This window comes from Meleagris gallopavo, chromosome 4 (genome assembly GCF_905368555.1).
Source record: "Meleagris gallopavo chromosome 4, MGAL_WU_HG_1.1, whole genome shotgun sequence".
Classification (NCBI taxonomy): Eukaryota; Metazoa; Chordata; class Aves; order Galliformes; family Phasianidae; genus Meleagris; species Meleagris gallopavo.
The window spans coordinates 32,513,618-32,532,124 of NC_139407.1; the positions used below are offsets into that span (position 1 = coordinate 32,513,618).

The window sequence follows — 18,507 nt, forward strand, 5'->3', positions numbered from 1 at the left end:
ATTTCATCACCATATCCATAAAGTTCACACACTTTCCTCATTAATACCTATTTCTCTCTTCCTTTGAAGCTACTTTAGGTATACAAAAGATTAACTGAACAAATAGTTCAGCACTCTATTACTTTCTGATTTGTCACACACAATAGACACACTAGCACCACTGGCCCCTAGAAAGCCCACTGTTCTTACCAAAGAAGCCACTCACTTAAGGATTAAATCTCAGACTAGAGATTCTGCCTAATTCTGTTTAATCCGTAGTAACATGGCACAGATGACAGAGAATTGCCCCTAGGTTCCTCACACTACTGCCACACACAGTACAACACACAATCATACAATGCATCATACAGCATATAGTTGTTGTTTCAGAAGGCAAGATTGAATAGTCTTGAGCTTTGCAAGTAATACCAATCTGCACTAAACATTCTGTATTAATGATAGGATCATAATGGCGAAATCCTCCTCTCTGTCTAAAGAGGGTAAGAGAGATTTTATGGTGCAAAAAAAAGAGCAAGGTACTAAGCAATTGGTATTTTGCTTGTTTTTCCAGCTGAAGTATATAAAGACATAAAATGACAAAAAAAAAAAAAAAGGCTCCTTTCAGGACAGCTGCTTTATTTTTCTCCCAGAGAAGAAAAGTGCAACACTTAATGAGTAATACAAGCAGTAAGAGGGAAAAAAGGAAAAAAGGGAAAAAAGGGAAAAAAGGGAAAAAAAAAAAAGGGAAAAAAGGGAAAAAAGGGAAAAAAGGGAAAAAAGGGAAAAAAGGGAAAAAAGGGAAAAAAGGGAAAAAAGGGAAAAAAGGGAAAAAAGGGAAAAAAGGGAAAAAAGGGAAAAAAGGGAAAAAAGGGAAAAAAGGGAAAAAAGGGAAAAAAGGGAAAAAAGGGAAAAAAGGGAAAAAAGGGAAAAAAGGGAAAAAAGGGAAAGACTGATCACACAACTACACAACACTGAATGAAAATACAATGTCAAACAGCTTGATTTGTAACTGCAGATTGCAGAGAAATAGATTGTCAAAATTATTTATAAAAAAAAAAAATCAGTTTTCAAATTAAATAACAACTACCCACAATTACACAATCTAGCTGTAAAATACAATGGAATGAGCACTTGTGCTTTCATTGCAAATCTCAAACTATTTAGCAGTTGGAGCATAAGCATTATCTCAACCTGCACTTTTCCATATAAAAAGAATGAGCACAGAATCAGACACAAATATGAAATCTAAGTGCAAAAAAATCCACCGACTCTAAGCCAGAGAACCACTTACTTTAAAAAAGGCAGTAAGATCAAGTCCAGTCATCCCCTAACACTACAAGTCCTCCACTAAACTGTGTCCCTAAGCACCACATGAAATTTCTTAAATATTTCCAGCGATGGGGATTCCATCCCCTGCCATGGCAGCCCGTTCCAGTACCTGACCACCCTCTCCATGAAGAGATTCTTCCCGATACCCAATCTACGCTTCAGCATAAGTGAGCTTTAATTTGTGTTCTCAAAGACACAGTTCATGTACTTCAGTACTGGCTGTTTCTTATTAAAGAAACCTAGTAGTAAACTAAGATTGTATCAAGTGTACAATTTTCAGACCAAAAAGTTATCATCCAAAAGCAACACAAAGAGAAGCTGTATTGCTTATTCAGCACCCACAAACAGTCAGCTTGTGCAAAGAATTTTACTGTAGTACTTCTTGTTCAAGTATGGGATAGCAAAAGCTGTTCCAAATAAATGAAGTCAGTTGAGAGAAATACTGCATATGGTTATATTTTTTAAGGTTGATAGCTGATTATAATTTATAATATATTTCTAATGGAGCACTGTAAGCTAATCATATTTGGGAGAAGAAGCATTTAAGAAGCTATAAATATGTAACTAATAACATAAAATCCAAGCTCCAAACTATTGCTCTCAATATTCTTTACAGAACAAAACATTTGTTTCTCATTTCAGGAGTGGTTTGTATTCAACAATGTAAAATTTGTTTAAAGTTTCAATAGTTGTTCTCTTCACTGCTCACCAAATATTCATATTAAATACTTTTACAACGTGAGAGCCTATTGCAACCATGGGGCCTCCTGTAAGCCTTTCTTCTGTCAAGAAACTTTTTAGTCACAGGACTGTGACCCAAATGCTCACTGACAAAGGCTTAACCCTTAAAGCAACTTAAGAAATGCCTTAATAATAATTCAACTTTTATCAGTTTTTGCTGTTAACTTTTATAAATTTTCAGCAGGGATACGTAGAACCACATGGTAGGAATCTTCTCATAAAAATAGCATGCATTATTTAAACCAGCATCGCTACTAAAACTGGTCACATTCAGATTCACCATTACTCTTCAAAACTTAACCAATAGCTAACAGCACGCACATTTAGATAAACTCTCTCTCACACACTAAGAAATCTGAGCTCGGAATCTGCTGAAATTCCCATTCTAATAGCACTGCTTTGTAGAGCATCAATCACTGTCAGTATAGAAAAGTTAGGTTACATATCTATACGGACCATACTTTAACAAGAACAAAAGTAGCAATTAAGAGAAAAAGCTACAGATGCCAAGAAAGAATTTGAAATACCCCATCTGCTAAAATAAAAATACATAAATAAACAGAAAACCCACCAAGCTACCACAGTAACGTTGGTGGCTCATACAAAATTGTAACTCTGAAGTAGAAATAGAGATGGGGGTAATGCCTAGGACACAGGAGGCTGTACAGTGCTGAGGTAACGGGCTTAGCCAGTAGGGAAAATGACTGAACCAGTGCACTTCCAGCATTCTCCGCTGGCTGACCTACTGAGTGGTGTCGGCCCCAAACTTCCACTGACTGCACGTTCAATGACTCATAGCAAAGTGCAGAAGGCAGCTCCAGAACATGGTGCAAGCTAACACAAACAAGGCCTCCTTTCACACAGGCCTTTCTATCTTCACACAGAAGGCAGTAAGAATGGTATAAGCTTTCAGCTCTGTGGCTTTACTACCATACTCTGGGGCAGTTAAAATATTTGTACTTCACAGCTGATGTCTCAGATCTGTTTTGCACCCTTTGCTGCTCAAACTAGTCACATAGAGAATGTTTAAGATCCTTCAGTCAACACCAAAGCAAATTGCTTTCTGATAAGCAAAGCTGCCTGCTACACTGTTACATTTTTACAGCCCCTCACATCATAGAACAGAAACAAGACCATTTCATGCTCATCTGTGTGAGTAAAGAAGTAACGGTAGATTGGAGATCTATTCCAGAGACTTCACCAGGAACAGCACGCAGCAGAGGAGAACGAGCATGTCCAGACCGGAGACGTTAAATGAACTGTTCAGAGAGCAATCCCCTACTGGCCAATCCTCAAATGCTGACATTATGACTGCAATGAAAGACCTACAGTTGTAAGCCACACAAAAACAGAAAGACTTAATTTATGATTGCTAAAATGAGAAGGTTTGCAAAACTCACAATATGCTTGTGATTAAAGCTTTTAGGACTTAAAGCATTTATTATTCAGAAGATATTTGGCCAACATTGTGCCTTTAGCTCCAAATTTAAGTACTTTCCCTGAGCCTCTCTCAAGTTTCTAGAAGTAGCTTTGAGGAAAACAGTTTGAAGCATACTGGTTGGAAGGTTACCTTTACTCAATCAGCAGACTTGAAGTTCAGGTCTTCTGCTGACACAAGTATTCATATAACACTCAACAACAAATACATGAAACTGCTTGTTTAGAAAGCAAACACATGAATAATTACTGAATAAAAGAAAAGCTTTACCTCTGCTCGTTGCGTGCGGGGCAAAATGGAAGATTTTTCAATGGCATAAACATCCACCAAGTAGAGACGCACTCCTTGCTCCCTGTCCAAAATGGCAGCAGTCTGGATGACACCAGTATGGCGTCCAATGGTGAAGAGGCGCCCCAGACTCTTATCTTCGCATCGGACAGACACAATGTAATATTCCACCTGGGCCTCAGAACCCCGTGGACTGGCTGCTTCAATAGATATCACGTTTGTCCCAATAGGCTCACCCTCTTTTAAGATGGTTATATATTTTGGCTGCGTGAATATAGGCCCATCAACGCCTTGTAGAATTATAGTCATCTCAGTGGTAGATTTCCTTCTTTCAGGGCCAAGATCTGTAGCAGAAACTATCAGATTGTATATTAGCTGAGAAGGCACCAAAGCTGATGCTACTCTTAGGTCTCCACTGTAGCGATCCACAATGAATGTTTTGGTATCTCCATTGATTATTTCATATTCCACCTCTCCATTGGCTCCCTCATCAGGATCTGCTGCAATAATTGTTGTTAGGACTGAACCAATCATGACTGAAGGGTCAGCTGCAAGAGCATTTTGCGATATGAACACAGGAACATTGTCATTTTGATCCATCACTAAAATAGTTACATTCTTCAAAGCAAACCGTCTGGACTCCACAGGAACAGCCTGATCAGTGGCTTTGACTGTTAATTCAAAGAGATTAGCAAACTCCCGATCTATTTCAGCATTGGTAAATATTGTCCCTCTGACTTCGTCTATACGGAAATGATTACCTCGTGGCGTCTGTTGAATGATTGCATATGTTAACTGCCCATTAATATCTGCATCTGAATCATTAGCAGTCACAGAAATGACAGAACTACCAACAGGAATGTTCTCAATAATAGATTTAAAAATGTCCCCTGCAGGAAAATTAGGAGGGTTGTCATTAAAATCTCTAACATATATTACCACTGACATTGTAGATGACCTTGGCGGCCTTCCTTGGTCTTTTGCTGTTATATTTAGCTTATACAAAGATTGCGTCTCAAAGTCCAATTTTTTTGCAAGAAAAATACTACCAGTGTTGGGACTGATGCTAAAGGTCCCATGATTGTTTGTCCCTGTAATGCTATAATGGAGGTCAGCATTGTCACCTGAATCTGAGTCAGTGGCAGTGACTGAGGAAACAAGTTCACCAACTCTCATGTTTTCCAAGACATCCACTGACAAGATTGATTTAGGGAAGGAAGGACTGTTGTCATTCTCATCCAATACATCAATGCTCAATGTGCAAGTTGAACTTAAGGGAACCGCTCCAGAGTCTACTGCTTGGATAACAAGTGAATACGATGCAGTAGCTTCATGATCTAGTTTGCCTACTAAGGTCACTTGGCCTGTGCTACTATCTATTGCAAACTGCTTTTCTTCATTTCCCTTGATCACAGAATAGTGAATCAACCCATTAGTCCCTTCATCAACATCTGAAGCAGAAACTCTCAGAACCTGTGTCAAATTTGCTGCCAATTCTGATACGGTAGCTTGGTAGAGATCTTTCAAAAACTTGGGAGCATTATCATTGATGTCTTTCATGTAGATCTGTACAGTTGCCTGATCCTTTAGAGGCTTTGGCAACCCCTGATCTGTTGCTATAACTGTAAGACTAAATACTGCAGCTCCTCGCTGTCTCATAAGAGCTTCCCTGTCAAACTGATGAGTACTTCTTATCTCCCCAGTTATTGTGTTCAGCTCAAAATCTGGTTGCATATGCTCAAATGAATACCTGACTTCACCATTCGGCCCAAAATCTTTGTCTACAGCATTTATTTTACCCACATAGGAACCGCCACTCTGTTCCTCTTCAAAATAAAACACATAGTTCGTACTGTTGAACAATGGCCTGTTATCATTTACATCCTCCAGAATTACTGTAATGTTTACAGTAGCATTGAGCGGTTCCACTGCTCTATCAGAGGCAACAACAAGTAAAACGTATCTTTCTTGAAGCTCACGATCCAGTTCACTCTTTATGTACAGCTGACCATCTGGGAAAATGCCAAAGGCATCCCCAGCATTTCCTTCAATTATACTGTAAGCTATTTCACCATTCACTCCCGAATCTTTATCAGAAGCCTGTACCTTAAAGAACCGTGAATTCACAGGCTCAGACTCCAAAATTGTAATTTCATAGGAAAGCTGGTCAAACACAGGAGGGTTATCATTAACATCGTGGACAGAGACAGTCAAGATGAAAGTAGAGGACAGCTGTGGCACACCCATATCTGAGGCCAGGATTTCAACCTGGTAAGTCCCAGCATTTATGTCCAGCTGCCCTATTAAGCTTATAGCACCTGTTTGTTCATTGATTGAAAACAAGCCCTTTGGGTTTTGCTTAAGGCTGTAAAGGACCATGCCATTAACACCTTCATCAGGATCAAGAGCTTTGGCTTGGAATATGGTATGACCAGCTTTCCAGTTTTCAACCACATTTACACTTTCCACAGCATGAATAAAATGTGGGGAATTGTCATTTAAATCTTTGACAGTTATATTGACTATAGTATCTCCAGTCACTGCCCCACCACTAGCCACCACTTTCAGCTGGTAAAATGCTTGCTCTTCCCTATCAATAATACTGGCTGTGGTGATCTGCCCTGTCACTCTGTTGATGGCAAACATACCCCGTTGGTCACCTGTTGTAATAAGGTAACTGATGTTGGTATTGAGATCCATGGTAGAAGCAAAAACAGTACCTACATGGTAACCTAGGGCAACATTTTCAAAAACAACAAAACCGTACATGCCCTGGTTGAAAACAGGTGGATTGTCCTGAGTGTCCAAGACAGTGATGGTGACAATGGCTTGGTTCTGAGATTGAAGATGGCCACCATCAGTGGCCACAACCTGCAATTGGTAAGCAGTTCTCTCCTCCCTGTCAAGGGCTATTTTTGTGGTAATGATCCCTGTCTTGCTATGGACTTGGAACCTGGAGGTATCCCCAGCTGAGATGCTGTATTTGACGGTCCCATTGGGCCCCATATCAGGGTCAGTGGCAGACACTGTGGTTACATAAGTTCCAGCTGGCTCATTCTCTTGGATATGGGCAAAATACTGGACAGGATAGAAAACCGGGCTATTGTCATTCACATCCAAAAGACTCACATTAACCCGGGCTACTGAAGAAAGGGGAGGAGAACCCAAATCTGTGGCCAGGACCTGCAGGGAAAAGTGAGCCTGCTCCTCCCTGTCCAGCTGTGAGATGGTGCTGAGCTTGCCTGACACGGGATCCAAGCGAAAGACCTGTCGAGGGGTCACTGAAGAGGGGCCAACTGCCACTACTCCCGGCTCAGCCTCTTGAAGGGAGAAACGAATGGTCCCATTGTCCCCCAGATCCCCATCCACAGCACTCAGGACCAGCAGCTCAGTTCCCGATGGGGAGTTTTCAGCCAAGGAAACCTGGTAGCCCTCAGGTTGGCTGAAGCAAGGCTTGTTGTCATTGACGTCCAGGATGGTCACCACCAACTGCGCATAGGAAAATTTGGGCTGCACCCCCTGGTCACGTGCACTGATGTTGAGCACCACCTGGGAAGTGGTCTCCCGGTCCAGCCCGCTGGTGACAGACGCACCCCCAGCATGCCCAGCAGTGCCACCCCCAGGACCAGCTGTGGTGACCAGCCCGCTGTGCTCACTGATGTGGAACCAGCCCAGCTCATTGCCTGAAACAATGCTGTATTTGAGGTTGGCATTGAGGCCTGAGTCACGGTCTGTCGCACTCAAGCCCCGCACATAGCTGCCCAAGGGCACCTCCTCACTGATGTTCACCCTGTACACTGACTGCTCAAAGACAGGCGGGTGGTCATTGATGTCATTCACAAAAATCACCAGGCTAGCCACTGAAGAGCGGCTCACAGGAGTTGCCACCACCCCATCAGGAGAAAGGGAAGAGGTGGGCAAGCCCGGGGGTGATGGTGAGGCCCCATAGTTATCAGCCACAGCCACCGTAAGGTTATAGGCAGGGATACGCTCCCGATCCAGCGCAGCTGCCACCTTGATCAGGCTGAGGTTGGGTACCTTACTGCTGTGCACCTCGAAGTGCCGCTGTTCATTGCCTGCCAAGATTGACACAGAGATGTTCCCGTTGGCAGCGGGGGAGTCAGCATCGCTCACCGTCAGCAAGGCCACCACAGTGCCAGGTGCTGCATTCTCATCCACGGAGGCAAAGCGGGAGGTGGCTGGGAAGTAGCGGAACTTCACCCGAGGCTCGTTGTCGTTGACATCCAGCAGGCGGATGAGGGCCTCGGCCCGGCCACTCAGCGCAGGCACTCCGCGGTCTGTGGCCTGCACTGTCAGTGAGTACTGTTGGCACAGCTCATAGTCCAGGTGCTCCCGGATGCGAATCACCCCACTCTCAGGATCCACCTCGAATGGGAGGCTGCTGGCTCCCTCCCCACCTCCACCATCGCCTCCCTCCAGGCGGTAGCGGATGTCAGCATTGGTGCCTTCATCAGCATCAGCTGCTGCCACCTGCAGAACACTGGCCCCAACGGGTGCATCCTCGGGCACACGTGCCTGATAGAGAGTCTGACTGAAAACAGGTGGGTTGTCATTGATGTCCTGCACGGTGACGTTGACCTGTAGGTACCCGCGCCGCCGGGGCTCACCCTTGTCCTCCACCTGCACCAACAGCTGGTAGCTGGGGGTGGCCTCCCGATCCAGCCCGCCCTGCGAGACCAGATGCAAAAAAGCACCTTCACCGCTAGGGTTGAGGGTGATGTTGAGGCGGAAACGTCCCTCCTCGTTGCCAGACACAATGCGATAGGAGCTGTGGTCCACACCGTTGGTGCCACTGTCGGCGTCGGTGGCCGTGTCCAGAATGAGCTGCCGCCCGCTGCCCGTGTCCTCCTTGAAAGTCACCACGATGGAGGGATCGGGGAAGACGGGCGCGTTGTCATTGAGGTCGAGCACCAGGACGCGCACCTCGCTGGGGTAGGTGGGCTGGCTGGAGAGCACCACCAGGTCCACCACGTCGCTGGTCAGGCTCTCGCGGTCGATGGAGGCGCGGGTGTGCAGGGCGCCCGAGGTGGCGTTGATGGAGAAGAGGGCGTGGTGCTCGCTCAGCCGGTAGGTGAAGCCGGGCCGGGTGGCGATGGTGCCCACCCAGGTGCCGGCCGGCTGCTCCTCCAGCACCTGGAAGACCTGCCGGGGCTCGGCGGCGGCGCCCAGCGGCAGCAGCGGCAGCAGCAGCGACAGCAGCAGAGGCGGCGGGGCCCGGCGGGCGGCGGCGGTGGGGCGGCCCATAGCGACCCCGGGGCCGCTTCCGCGGTAGGGCCCAGCGCCGCCGCCGCCGCTTTCAGCGGAACCCCCCGGCCGGGGGCCGCCTCCCGCAGCCACCTCGCTCCGGCCCCTCCCTCCCGCTGTCCCGCCGAGGCTCCGCTCTCCCTGCCCCGCCGAGGAGGAACCCGATCGGCCGTCCGTCGCGCTCAAGGGCCGCGCTGCTCGTCCTGCGCCCGCCGCCGCTCGGGGGCCGGGGGCCGGCCGGGGACTCCGCACCGCATCGCCGTTCAGCAGCAGCAGCCGCCGCGCCGTCGGGGGCCGCGTGCTCCGCCGCGCCTCAGCGGCCGTCACCACCCCACCACCATGCCCGGCCCGGGAGACGACGCCGCCGCCACCACCGCCGCTTTCTCCTCCGCTGAGTTTGTAATCCACGGCCGCGTAGCCCACCGCCGCCCGGCCCCAACTTTGCGCGGCGCTCATTGATCCCGTCCCTCTTGACGCCCGGCCGGGCTCCCCCCCGGCCTCCCATTGGCCGCGCCGCCCTAGTGCCCGCCCCGATCCCCGCCCCGCACCGCCCCGAGTCCCGCCCCGCCGCCCGCCCGCCCTCCGCGCACCTGGGGCAGGTGCTGCTCCGACGGCTGTGCATGCGGAGACGGCCGCTGCGCTCCGCTGTTCGCGGCCGTCCGAGCCCGGCGGGAAGGGGGCGACCCCTGGGACGCTTGCAGTTTTATTTTTATCGTTATCACCTAACTTCACATTATTATTTCCTTTAACTTTTTTTTTGTTACTTTTCTTTTCTTATTAAATTCTGCTCATTTCCTTATTTTCAATAAAGATCCCGAGACGAACTTCAGCAGACTCCTATCCTTTCTCCTCGGCAAAAACCTCAGCCGCGCATCCCGGTCCGTCGGAGCGGGACCGCGATGGGGCCCCGCAGCCGTCGTGCCGCAACCGCGGTCCCGGAGCGGCCCCTGGTGTTCGCACCGCAGCCGGACGGCGCCGCTCCCCGACGCCGAGCTCCGTCCGCAGGCGTGCGGCGGCCCCTGGCTGCAGAGCTGAGAAACGGGAGTGCCTAATTAATGAGTTTCACGGCGCCGGGTTTATGCTGCTACAGTAGCAAACGAGGCCTGACAACAGCAGGTACTAGAGTAAAAGTGGCCGCCTCTTGCATTATATTAATGCAAATAATGAATGCTTTGCAACTCGTGCATGATGGCACATCAACTGATACCCCAGAGAGCCGACGTGGGCACAGAGGAACTATGCTACATTCCCAAAGTGTTTCAGTACATCCAAATTCCACTCCATAGGATTCAGAAAGTGCTTTTGCAAATAAAATGCAGGAAATTGCACAAATTTCTAGAGCTGATTTTCAAAACAACCTCAGTCAGAAAATTTTGATAATGTCCTTAAAACAGCTGTACTATATTCTGAGTCATAGCTGCTGTTTTATACATAATCAAAGTAACTAGATGCATTTATAACGATTTTAGTTTATTATTATAATTATTATTTTAGCAAAAAGTTATTTTAATGGCTTGGAAATCAAGCCATTGAAACTGGAGCAGCTATGCTAGATATAAAACAGTGTGATTCATGCAGTCGCTAGTACTGTCAGCAAGGCATGTTTTAAATGAGTTAATGGAACAGTATCATAGATTCTTTGGGATCAGCTCTTTTCTCTGTCACTACCCCTGATTTTGCTTCCTGATAAATGAACAATTTGTTCACATGCATGTGAACGCAACACGCACTCTGCTGGTAAAAAGGCAGAAAGGCAGCGAGGAAACCTTGCCAGACAGGGTGACAGCCAGTGCCTCTCTGCGTCCAGGCCTTACACAGGGGGAACAAAATCAGCTGCATCAAGATCCCCTATTCTGCCTTGAATGTCGTTATGAGGAACCCACTAGCAATTCATAAATGCAGAAATAAAGTGAAGAAAAGTTCATTTGGCATTTTTCGTGCTGTCTGCAATTCTGTTGATAACACAACCCAAAAGTTCCCCAGGCTTTCATCTCCAGATACAGAAAAGCAATCTCATCTCAGCACTGCAAATACATATCAGTGCCCTCATAACAACAGATCAGCACTGCCTGTGCTTACAGTGTTCCCAGTGCTGTTTTGCCCAAAGAAGCCACTGACATGGCTGAAATGTTGCTCCAGAAGGCACAGACAGTGTGGAAGCGCGTTGAGGGCCAATGAACAAAATAAGAACCACTCATATTTTGGGGGGACGTGTTTTAAGTTTATAAGCATGTTTTGTTCCTGTGTCAACTAAATGAAAATTGGATGTATACCTATCATCACACAGAGTCTTAGGAGGTCTCAGGCCTAGAATAAGATATTACAAGAGGAACTGAACTGTGTTCTGTAGCCAGAACAAAAAGCAATCAGGAATTCAGCAGACCTGGTGGGATTTTTCTGTGTTCTCTACTCACTATGCTGACGGAGCACTGGTGCATGTCCAGAGAAAGGCAACAAAGCTGTCAAGGGTCTGGAGCAAAAGTCATTTGGGAAGCAGGCGAGGGAGCTGGGATTATTTAGTCTGGAGAAGAGGAGGCTGAGGAGAGACCTTATGGCTCACTGCAACTGCCTGACAGGAGGTTGTGGAAAGGTGGGGTCTGCCTCTTCTCCCAGGTAACAGTGATAGGACAAAAGATGGATTGGCCACAAGTTGTGCCAGGAGAAGTCCAGGCTGGATATTAGGAAAAACTTGTTAGAGTTATGATGTGCTGAAATGGGCAGCTCAGGGAGGTGATGGGGTCACTACCTATGGAGGTGTTCAAGAAATGTAGAAAGGTGGCACTGAGGGACACAGTGGGACAGGCTGACAGTTGGACTTGATCTTAGAGGTCTTTAATGATTCTGCGATTCGAGACCATAAAACCTCTGCCTGTTTGATTCACCACACTCCAGAGCAATGCAGGACTTGACATTTGGCATTTTCCCTATCCCTTGCAGGCAGCTGCACATTTCTATCACCTGCAGGCTGCAGCTTCATTTGTGGAAGGAGATGTCAGAGCCTTTTGTGGAAGTACATCCCTATCTGCCTGATGCCACTCCTGCAGAGCTAGAGGCTGTCCAGAGGTCTGCCTGGGTTTTTCCTGGATGTAGCTTCCAGTCTCACTAGTTTCACTGCCATAATATATACAGAAAGTCTCACCACATCGCTTCAGGATGATTTTCCTGTATTCTTCCATGTAGTAATTGAATCCATTTTCTAAACATTAGCACCGCACTGGGGAGTTTTGTAGTCAGGAAATGAGGCAGATATCTTTTTCATTCTCAGTGTGACCCAAAAATATGCCAGCAGCTCCCCTGTCAGTGTGACCAACACTTTCTGCTCCTATACAAGCAACTTTACCAGATATTAAAATGCGTGTTTCTCAAAGTTCAGCTTTCCAGTATGCAAAGATAACCAAGAACACAGTTCTTGTGGGAATATTACTACTCCTTTTTCCATTTCCATATGGTACAGGCTATATTTTGATTAAAAAGCATTAGAAATTGCATGAATAACTGACGTACCATTTTGCTATACCACATATTTTTCTGTGGGCTGACATTTTTTATTTTTTATTTTTTTTAATCAGAATGAATTCCATTTCCTCACAGACAATTGGTAAATATCCTACAACAGTATTTGACCAAGAATAGATGGCCCCTGGCAGAGCCACTAGAAACACCCTGGCAGGACAAGGATACCTCATTAACTCCAAATATTTAAAATTATTTTTAGGGCTATCATTTCCCTTCAATTAGTCTCCCTCAGCAGGTCTATTTTATCAGGGATTAGAATCATAACATCATTAATGCTGAAAAAGACCACTAAGATCACGTAGTCCAACCTCCAGCCCACCCTCACCAGGCCCCTCAGTACCACATTTCCATGTTCCTTGAACACCTCCAGGGATGGTGATTCCACCACCTCCCTGCGCAGCCTGTGCCAATGCATCACCACGCTTTCTGAGAAGTCGTCTTTCCTAATATCCAACATGAGGTAAATACTGCAATCTCAGTAAAATACTATAAAGAACTCTATTACCAAAAATGGATACCACAAAAATGACTACCAGAGTTTCTAAGCAATTTCTTGCTCGTTTCTTAGATAAAGCTTGCTTTAATATATCGTAGAAAGCAGCCTGGCATTCATTGCTCAAATTCTGCTTCTTTGACCACTTCTTTAGAGAATTAATTTTGTCGATTTTGTGGGAGGAAAAGTTTCAGGCAGGGAGGAGTAGATTTCCAGTTGTGACTAACTATAGCTCCATGTGCTATGTGAAGCTGTATCATTTTGCAGCCAAGATGAGAGATTATGGTTCTTGACTTGCACTGTAAATATTGTTTTTTGTTATATATCTCTCTGTCTAGTGTTTGAACCAAACAAATGTTTTCCTCATCAGTGTTAGAGTGTGACTTTTTCCCGGAGCTTTTACCTCAGGACCAGTCTTGCCATTACTCACATAAAACAACGTAACTATTTTTTTTTGTTGTTGTTAAAACCTATGTTCCATGCCTTAATGCCAGACAAAACCAGCTTGTTTAATTGGCCTATAAAACCCCTCAGAAGTGATATTTCTATGTTTTGGCAGAACTTTATAGAAGGTGCTATGACAACCAAGTTGCTTGAGAATTGTGGACATCCACAAAGAAGCCTGAGAGGTCAGGTTTCAGACTGCTCTGTCACAGGCACTTTTTGGAACCTGCTTCTTCCCAGTGCTATTTCAGGCCCTAAACCATCATGGTGATCAGAAACTTTAGGTCTTATAATAACACAGTGAATTTCCCAGTACAAAACTTGATAGCAAAGCTGGGTTCTATTAATTGTTGAGGTTTGTTTTCTTAAAATGTCCAATTACCAAGGACAAACATTTCCCACCTTTTCTCTCCCAATTCTAGACTTTTATTATTTCCTAGAATGCTTTCCTAGCTTTTCAGCTAAAAAATGGATTTATTCATTGTACTTCTCTGCCTTATCTGAGATAATTCTTTCTTAAGAAAGTGCAGCATCCATCCATTAAACGATTAAACCAAATCCTCTTTGGTACTTCTCCTGAGATTTTGCTCTTGCTTCCTTTGACTAACTGCATCCAAATTTGAAACACCATTTTGTATTTCAGTTTGGGGCAAACGTAGTGGAAAGCATCTTTGCTTTGTTGTTAAATAGTAATATAATTTTTCTCTCAGGAAGATGCTCATCAATTATTGAGTCAGAACAACAACACTGATTTAAACTAATAACTGTTGAGTCCAACTTTTGCATGATTATCATTTTGCAGAAGACCACAAGTCAAAGGTCTCTACATAAGCCAGAATTAGTGCAAGTCAACCTACAGACAAGAGCAAGTGAAGCAGTAGTGTGACTGCAGATTATCTACACTTTGTAGAAGCGCCTCCTTTCTCAGAGACTTTCAGATATCATTCACCTGAATGTGATCTCTTTTGAGGTCCGTGTTATCAGCTGAAACAAATTGTTAAAAATTATGGATGTGAGTATATGTAATTGCTACAATTCCTGGAGAACAGAGGTTCCCTTGGCTCTCTGGAACTCAAGCTGGTATTATTGGCTCCACACAGAACCTTCTGCAAACACATCCATGGGGCTCAGTGGAGGAAAATCTTTTTTGGAAACTGATGCAACACGGGAATGCCTGCAGGCATTTGCAAAGTTATTATTCTTCACTGTTCACACATTTTTTACTGGTTGCAAAAGCAGCTCACAGAAGTCAATGTTTTCCTCATTCCCTTATCCAGCCACCGCTGACTCATCTGCCTTCCACAAAGGAGAGCACTTATGTCCAGCAAAGGCTGCAAAGAGTTTGTAATGGCTCACTTATCACTGTAAGCAAACCCAAAACAATGCATAGATAATTCATTGTGGAGCCTTCAGAGAATCCCTTAGAGTTAGAAAGGACATATAAAGGTGATCTAATCCAACTCCCATGCAATGAACAAACATATCCACAGCTAGATCAGGTTGCTCAAAGCTCCCATCCAGCCTGGCCTTGAATATCTGTAGGGTCTTATTTAGAGATACCTTATTTAGTCTTCCTTCAAGGCTTACTTGCTCTGATGCAGATTTTATGCTGGAATAATCCGTGATGTGTTATTGAGGATCACTCACCCTCGGAAGGGACAGCAGGATAAGTTTTTCCAATTCAATTCTTGGGTGCCTTCTCAGTCATACTAATGAGAGTTGAATTGATCTTTCAATATTTAACTCCTAATAGACAAGTTGTGTTTGGGAAAAAAAAAAAAAACACACATTTTTTCAGACAAGTTTTATAGCCCAGGAATATGTTGGTTTGAATCCAGGCACTTTATTTTGCAATATCTATAAAGGCATGTTTTCTTTTTCTTTTAACAGCTAGAGTACTTAGCAAAGCTCTTCACTGTACGTGGTGATCGTTGCTTTTTTGGTTTTAAACCATATTTATTTGTTGTTGCTGTTAATAGCTCACATGCTGGCTGTTGGCACAACCCTATTGAAGCCAGTAGCTGGAGTATTTTTCAAGGCTTTTAACGACCCCTCTTATAGCTGAGGAAGACAATTCAGCACCATTCCCCTCAACACCCCATCCTTATCAGGTGTGTCTCTTGAACAGGAAAGAAAAACAAACAAAAATAAAATACAATCATAGAAAAACATTAAACAAATCCTCCACTTTATCACTTCCTAAGGATACTTAAACAGATCTGGAGGGGGAAAAAATAAAAATAAATAAAAAAAGGAATTCTACAGATGATTACTAGTGCTTCTTTCCTACGTTGTTTGCTTGGTTTTCTTTCCAAGAATTTCCTTGTCACAAGACTTTAAGGGCCTAAATAACAACCGAAGGTTTGCATCACTCTTATTTCACTGTAAAACTTGCACTAGAAAAGTTAGAAGTTAGGATCTGTATATATTATTATTAGGGCTTGAAGTATTAATATTAGAAAGTGAAAGTTACATAAGTGTTTTTGTAATATTCTGTTTATAGTATGGCACTTACAGAAAGTGTCTATATTTTCAGCAGTTTTAGACTGAAAAGTATACTGGTTTTGATATTGAAACTGTAATTTCCTGGGTACCCACCAGATGGTACAGTTCAGTTAGGAATTAGCATTATCTGCCCTTAACTGTTGCCTAAGCCACAAGCAGATAGCATTGCTAACTAATTAAATAACTAGTAATTAATTTTGCTTATGTCCCAGGATTTCAGCCTTTTTATTCCATAATTTGTGTGAACACTTGGAGAACTTCTCATTGCTTGTTTAGCTTTCTTTTCTGATTTAAAGAAAGGGAACGAGAGCATCTCATTATTCCTTCAATATCTGTATACTACAGGCTTTGGATAGGGTTTTTTGTGTGATGTGTACAGTATTGAAATGTAACCACTGACAGTCAGACATGGAGAAAGTATTTGTCTTGAATCCAACACATTTAATCTGTAATCCATCAATAATTTATTTAATCAATTACTGGAGAACTGTTGGACCTTTACTCCATCTTCATGAGAATATATGCCTTTAAAACAGAAGCATAGGCTATCAGCCTAATACAACAGTCCTGCACACCAGCAAATCTGAAAGTTAAATCTGTCCTTAGGAGCCCAACAGTTTTGTTAATAGTCCTCCTGATGCTAAGTGTTACTTTAATGGCTCTTGCTGTGATGCCATTTGTTCAAGGAAGAGAAATAAAGTACCTGTAACATTTCCGATTCAGTTCTTGAAACAGAAAATTCATTCATATTAAAATGACTTGGAGTTCAAAAGAAGAAAGCTTTGATGCAGATTGGAATTACAATTGGCAGCTATTTTAGCATGGAAATAATTACAGGAAAAAGGAAAAAAGTTGGAAAAAAGCCTGGCAAGTAATAAAAAAAAGTAAAGATCACTGACATGTATTTATATACTTTCAAGATACGTCTCCACAGCAATTGCAGCACCAACCTGCAGAGCTGACAGCATTATCCAAAAGCAGCTCCCACTTCCCAGCAATCCCCTGAACAGGCATTGCAGAGAAAGCATGAAAGTCATGGAACAATCTGACTCTGTGAACCCCTCCTACAGAGCTTTCCTTACAGCTGCTTATAAACCTGAATAAATGAACTCCTATTAAGCTATTTATAGAGTGACAGATAACATTAGTAGAAGGCTCAGTCCCTTTTAATTAACTTCTTAGGCTCATCGCTGGGATACTTGATTATTATAAGCCCAACCCAAATTGCTAATAGATAATGATAGGTGAAGAAACAGCAGGGGGTGAATTTACATAAGAAACAGAATCCTCCTAACATTTAAAAAAAAAAAAAAATTAATGTGTTCTCTGTAGGAAAAAAAAACAAACAAAAAAATCCCCTCCCACTTTATTTTTAACACCTCCAAAAACCTGTGATGCATGTAGGCTCTATGCAAAGTAGTGTGAGATGTAAACGTTGTACAGACTTTGTCCTACATCTCCATACAGCAAAAGGTTCTATTTCACACTCAATAAAAAAGAAAGATCACAGAATTAAATCAGGCTCAAAATGGAACAAGCCTTTCACTTCTGGTATAAGCATTTACTCTGAAGGATCTTTGAAAGCAAAATGAAAACCCTAAGAGCCTTCAGGCTGAAGAGAAGGTGAAACAGATCATAGTGTATGATAATTAAATGTTTAGTATTTTACCAATTAAATCACTAAGGTAGAATTTTATTTTAAAAAAGCAAGTAACACTAGAATTCTGTATTATGAAAGGATCCTCAGGGCACAGTAATATAGGTACCTGTACTACTCTGAGGTAAATTATACTTGCTAAATGGTAACTGCAAATGAAAGTGGATACTTACTAAGAGGGTCAATAGATGAAGAATGGTTACTTCGTGGCTTAAGCAGCAGATGTAATGCTCACGCGTGGGTGCACCATGCCGGGGGCTTTACTCCTCATGAGCACTGCAGCAATGCAGAGCTGGGGGGCAAGTGGTGGCCACACTGTCAACACAGTGGCTACACATCCACTGGTGTTCCAGGTCCCTCTCCTCCTGGCAGGGCTGCCCATGACATCTGAGATTGTCATTTGCAGGGAAATACATAGGCTAATATCCAGCCATGGTAGAGCAAATGTCTAACCATATCAGTTAGACATTAGGAAATTATTTTTCTCAGGAAGAGTGATCAGGCATTGGAATGGGCTGCCCAGGGAGGTGGTGGAGTCACTGTCCCTGGAGGTGTTCAAAACCAAGGAGATGTGCACTGAAGGACATAATTAGTGGATATGGAGAGAATGAGTTGATAGCTGAACTGGATGACCTTAGATGTCTCTTCCAACCTTAGCAATTCTATGATTCTACACATAGTCTGCTCTCTGGAGCACAAGCAAAACTTGGTAATACCTAGATGATGCGTTAATTCAGAGCTGAGCAAAACAAGTTTGTCCTAAAACTTGTTCAAGGTGTTCATATACACATCTGCATATATACACGCAAGCACTCCAGCACACACAGTATAACATGAACTTGAGCGGAGAGG

General features: G+C 44.0%; 1 protein-coding gene across 1 annotated transcript in view; it reads right to left on the bottom strand.

The window, feature by feature from the left end:
* Positions 1-9,550, bottom strand: part of FAT4 (FAT atypical cadherin 4) — a 134,360-nt gene extending 124,810 nt beyond the window's left edge. Inside the window, exon 1 of the mRNA XM_010710090.3 lies at positions 3,758-9,550. Coding sequence (XP_010708392.3) covers positions 3,758-9,496 — 5,739 coding nt within the window. The 5' untranslated portion in view covers positions 9,497-9,550. The remainder of the gene's footprint in view (positions 1-3,757) is intronic.
* Positions 9,551-18,507: the final 8,957 nt, after the last annotated feature.